Consider the following 5,206-nt stretch of genomic DNA (forward strand, 5'->3'; position numbering starts at 1 on the left):
TTAAGCAAGAGCATAAGGATCTGAGTTCATGCCGCAGTATCAGCAGAAAAAACATATTATTAATTTTAAAACTACATAAAATTCTTTGTATTCCATTTTCTTAGACTGAAGAAGGGGGTTAGGTACCGCCCTTGTCTGCTAATATTTAAAGGCTCAGAGCCATCTCAGAGGAAGAAAGGTATGGAAGCAAGACTCAAACTAAGAAACCTCTAAATCAGGCCCATACTTTACAGAAACCCTATTGGCAGGATATGGCCCACTCCTTGGCTCTTTTTGCCAGAGGCAATAGGGAAATAGTAAGTATGAGCCATTCAGGATTTACCCTGTATAATCAGGCCCATGTGGGGGTACTCTTTGCTCACTGCGGATACTGGCTGAGTTTCTCCAAAGCACAGGGGAAGCCAGCCTAAGGAAGACAGAACTGTTAGAACAAAGATTTTCAGGAACAGCAAGCCTCTTTATCCTTGGCCCAAATCCACTTCCAAGAGATCCAAAGGTAGGACTTGACAGCCAGCCAGGCCGGCGGGGCTGCCACATTGACCTTTCAGTCCATACAGCTGCCCAGGAAGACAGCCAGCCACTCTCACTATTGCATGCCAACTGAGTGCATGGGCCAGGGGCCCTGGCCAGCAGCAAGCCCTGCCACAGGAGGTGCCTGGGCTGCAGGCTGCAACCCCTGCTGCGACTGCCAGATGTGATGGAGCTCTTTGAATTGTTCCACCATATGGTCTTTGAGGTCTGGGTTTGAGATTTGTAGCCGGATGCTGTCAGCAGACCAAGAAAGCTCCCCTGAGAACATCTCGAGTAGCAACCGAGCTGCCACCGGCACCACCTGTGGGGCAAAGAGGAGACAGAACAGAGAATTGGCAGGTCTCCCAGATCTAGTGGTGCCTGAAGGTATCCACCAGGGGCAGGTGGTAGATTGCCACTGCCAACCCCAAGCCTTGGTTATCCTCACTGCCCAGAAGTGCCCACTCTCCACTCTGGACCAAGGACCCAGCTTTCAAGCAGAGCGGGGCTGGGGACACACCTGTACAGTAATGAGCTTCTTCTCTCGGGGCTTGCGGTCAGGCCACTCCTCCCCAAAGCAGAAGAAAATCTCGAAAGGTGGTGGAGCGTTGGTCTGGCCCTTCTGGAACAGGATGAGCTCTGCATCAAGATCAAGGCCTCTAGTCAGAGGCTAGAACTGTGTTCTAGGCAAAAGGTGGCCGGGAGGAGCATGATGTGAGGCTCACCATTAAGAAACTGCTCCAGGCTGAAAAGCTTAGTCTTGACCTCCCTCTGGATGGGGTTGGGGCACAAGTCATGGGCTGCAGCGCAGGGCCCGCTCCAGAACACCTTGCACTGGCACAGGCGGATGGCATATAGGTCCTGGCCCTGCAGCTGGAGGATGAGGCCCCGGTCCAGGACATCTAGCAGCTGGTTTGTATAAAAACGCTGCTTGTCACTGGGGATATCTTCGGGGCTAGGGAAGCGCACTTGCTCCAGGGTCACAGGGCCAAAGAGTTCCACCTGCTCCTGGGTGGCCTCCAGCTGGCTGTAGAAGAGGCGACAGCCCTGGGGGTTGCTGATGGTGAGGGCTCGAGGTGGCCGCCCTCGGTACTGGAACTTGATCTCCAGGTCTGTCACTGTGGGGCAGAGAAGCAGGTTACAAAGCCCCATAGCTTGCTTTCTTCAGCCATATGGCAGCTGCCCCAGTTCCCCCTCTCAGGGAAGACTGACACAAGGCTTGTTCTCCACCACCCTTGGCCTTTCTTGAAACCCTGCCCCACATTCTGGTACTATGTTATTCCCCCGCCCTCCAGCCCTCTCAGCCCACTTACAAGGCAGCATGTGGGGGCTAATCAGCAGGTCAGGCAGGAGTTGTTCACTCATTGCAGGTGTACTGTCAGCCAGGGACTCTGGGAGAAGCTGTCCAAAGCCAGCAGGAATGCCAGGGGGAGGGGCTGGGCAGCTGGGGTCTGGGTCAGGGGGACACAGCCCAACAGGTGGTTGGAGAGCAGGTGGCCATTTGATATCTTTGGGTAAGGCTGCCATGGAAGGAGTGGGCTGCACTGCTTCTGTGGAGGGTGGAGTGGACACAACTGGTACTGGTACTGCCCCCAGGGTCCAGCACCTCCCAGCTGACACCCCCCAGCCTCCCCTGGGTATTATGGTACCTGTTGCTTCTTAAGCTAGACCACCCCCAACCCCACCACCTCCCAGCCCTACCTGTGATGTTCAGGCTTGGTAACATCCTCTGGAGCTGAAGGGGAAACAGGAGGGAAGGGAGGACAGGTTACAAATGGATCACATGTTAAAGACAATTCCCTCAGCTCCAGCTCCGCCAGGCCAGACCCTGCCTCCCATCCCCGTGCTGCCATCCCAGGCAAATGCTTCCTCATTTGCCTTCTCAGATAGCAGTACCTGTAAGCCGATAGCATGAGGGTCAGTCAGTCTGACAATGTATGACCCACTATGTAACAACCAAGTCCCAGGGAAGGGCTAAGTGTGTACTCTTCCTATCCTTCAGAATCCCAAAAGAGGACAACCCCCCAAAAAGAGGTACAGAGAATGGGATCCAGACAAGGAGACTACTCAGGGTGGGCTAGTAGAGACTACCAGGGCAGGCAAGCTCAGGTAAGTATGGTCCTCTCCCCACTCCCTGCCCCATGAACCTCTTCCTCTTCGTCCTCTTCCTCCTCTCCTGCACACCGAGAGTAATCCTCAGTGGGCTGGGACTCTGCACAGAAAGGGAAAGAAAAGCAGGAGAGGAAAGGAATCAGTGATGAAGCAGGAGCCAGGCCAGTCCAGGGTTCTATCTTGGGCAACTAAAAGCTTTCCCAGTACTTCAGATAGGGTTATTGCCCTTCTCAAAGCTTCCTGAACATAGGGTGAGGTTAAGGTTACCACTTCTAAGAAGCAGTAAGAACCTCTCCTAAAACCCAGGACAAGGGCAAAGGGAGGAAGCATCCAAGGCCCAGACTCCATTCCCAGCAGTTTCTGGGAGCCCTGGGATAATGATTTCGCAGAGCCCCAGCAGTCATTCTCTGGACAACTGTTAATGCTGTAACTTCCTGCGCCCAGGAGGTCACAGCACCACCTCCCAGGGGCTGGGCATGATACCTGTGGGGGCAGGCCCATTGGAGCAGACCTCGTAGATCTTATAGGGCTGAGGTGGCATGTCCCGGGGCCCATCATAGATGAGTTGGAAGTCACGGCTCTTGTTGAGGGCACAGCGCAGGTTGGCCTTCCACTTGGCTGGATCAGCCTCATCCACTCCCTCGGTGTATTTTCCCGTTTCCTTAGCCCAGGCCTGCAGTAGGAAGAAAAGACAGCGGATCACAGAGAAAACTTCACCCATCATCAAGGCCTCAGTCAACCTCTGGTCCTACAGGCATTGTTACTGAGACACCAGCCATAGACAGAGCCTTGCTGAGCTGAGAGCCACATGAAGAGGATAAGACCCAGCCTTCTTCAGCCTTCAGGGTTCAAACCAGCTCACTGATACCTATATGCTTTGTGGGGCATCTGCAGCGCTGCAGATGAGGTACAATCTCTTAAGGACAATGAGCATCTACCTTTAGGGAGGTAGATAAGGGCTTATGATCTGGAGCCAGGCTGGGTTTGTTGTTGTTTTTGTTGTTGTTGTTGTTTTTCGGTCATGGGGTCTGAACTCTAGGTCTGGGCGCTGTCCCTCAACTCTTCAGCTCAAGGCTAGCACTTTACCACTTGAGCCACAGCACCACTTCTGGTGTTTTTCTGCTTATATGGAGCTGAGGAATCAAACCCAGGGCCTCATGCATGTAAGGCAAGCACTCTACCACTGAGCCACCTTCCCAGCCCTGGGTGTGTAGATGGAATGTGCCAGCTACATACTGGTCATGTCACTACCTCCTCCTCACTGTACCTATTCACAAGGTGGCAGTGGGAACTCAAAGGGTCAATGCCAACAGAACACTCAAAAGAGCAGGCTGGGTGTCTCAGCTATTACCATGATGATGATGATGATGATGGTGATGGTGATGGTGATGGTAATGATGATGATGATGTTTAGGATGGAATGCAGAGCTTTGTATTTCCTATCATTATTATTTTGGATGCCAATTTGGGAATGTCAGGAATGCAAATGTTTCTACCCTTTAACCTAGCTCTGTGTGTGTGTGTGTGTGTGCATGCACATGTGTACGTGTGCACGTGCACATGTACACATGCATGCACACACATGCACTGGAACTGGGGCTTGAACTCAGGACCTGGGCACTGTCCCTTAGCATTTTTTTCTACTCAACACTGACACTCTACAACTTAAGCCACACCTCCACGTCCAGCTTTTTTGTGGCTAATTAGAAATAGAGTCTCATAGGCTTTCCTGACCTGGCTGGCTTTGAACCACAATCCTCAGCTAGGATTACAGGTGTAAACCACTAGTGCCTAGCTAACCTATTTGATTTCTGTAAAATTATAAAAAAAAAGTTTTCACATACAGATTATTTTATTGCAGTACCATTTGTAAAAGTAAAAGATCCCAAATACCCAATGTCCATTTGGGTGAGGCGGGGTGGGGGTGGGGAGGCTGGTTAAATTATGGCAAACTCATAGAATGGAACATGCAGGAGGAAAAAAGGACTGAGTTTTTCATATACTGACATGCAATCTTCAAGAAATATGAAGTGTACAGAGAGTGTTATACCACTAGAATTTTGTGAGAAGTGGGGAAAGAATAGGTATTTACTTATATATGTGCAAAAAAATGGCTCAGGAAGGATAAATAAAACCCTCGTTACACTGCAGCCTCTAAAAAGGGGCAGGTGGCTCTAGACGGGTGAGGAGGAGATTGTTTGCTGTAAATAATTTCACAGCTTTTAATTTATTGATTTCTATACTGGGTCTTGAACTCAGGACCTCATGATCTTGCTTGGCTTTTTCAATCAAGGCTAGTGCTTTCCACTTGAGCAATACCTCTACTTGCAGCTTTGCTGTTTAACTGTGTACCCACCCTGACTTCAAACTCGAATTCTTAGATCTCAGCCTCCTGAGTAATTAGGATTACAGGCAAGAGCATCCAGCACACCTCTTACTTTTTAATTGAGTGACTATGTTATCTATTTTTTTGGGGGTCCAGTCGTGGGCCTGAACTCTGGGCCTGGGCACTGTCCCTCAGCTCTTCAGCTCAAGGCTAGCGCTCTACCACTTGAGCCACAGCGCCATTTCCGGCTTTTTTCTT

At 50.8% G+C, this 5,206-nt stretch overlaps 1 protein-coding gene across 4 annotated transcripts in view; it reads right to left on the reverse strand.

The window, feature by feature from the left end:
• Irf5 (interferon regulatory factor 5) overlaps positions 1 to 5,206 on the reverse strand; it is an 11,856-nt gene continuing 6,650 nt past the window's right edge. For all 4 annotated transcript variants that reach the window (XM_013019991.1, XM_013019995.1, XM_013019992.1 and 1 more), the window contains exons 3-9: positions 3,106 to 3,295; positions 2,658 to 2,722; positions 2,212 to 2,245; positions 1,824 to 2,060; positions 1,236 to 1,628; positions 1,031 to 1,149; positions 1 to 832 (exon numbers count right to left, since the gene is read on the reverse strand). In XM_013019991.1, coding sequence (XP_012875445.1) covers positions 587 to 832; positions 1,031 to 1,149; positions 1,236 to 1,628; positions 1,824 to 2,060; positions 2,212 to 2,245; positions 2,658 to 2,722; positions 3,106 to 3,295 — 1,284 coding nt within the window. In that variant the 3' untranslated portion in view covers positions 1 to 586. The remainder of the gene's footprint in view (positions 833 to 1,030; positions 1,150 to 1,235; positions 1,629 to 1,823; positions 2,061 to 2,211; positions 2,246 to 2,657; positions 2,723 to 3,105; positions 3,296 to 5,206) is intronic.

Source organism: Dipodomys ordii, unplaced genomic scaffold (genome assembly GCF_000151885.1).
Source record: "Dipodomys ordii isolate 6190 unplaced genomic scaffold, Dord_2.0 Scaffold48, whole genome shotgun sequence".
NCBI lineage: Eukaryota > Metazoa > Chordata > Mammalia > Rodentia > Heteromyidae > Dipodomys > Dipodomys ordii.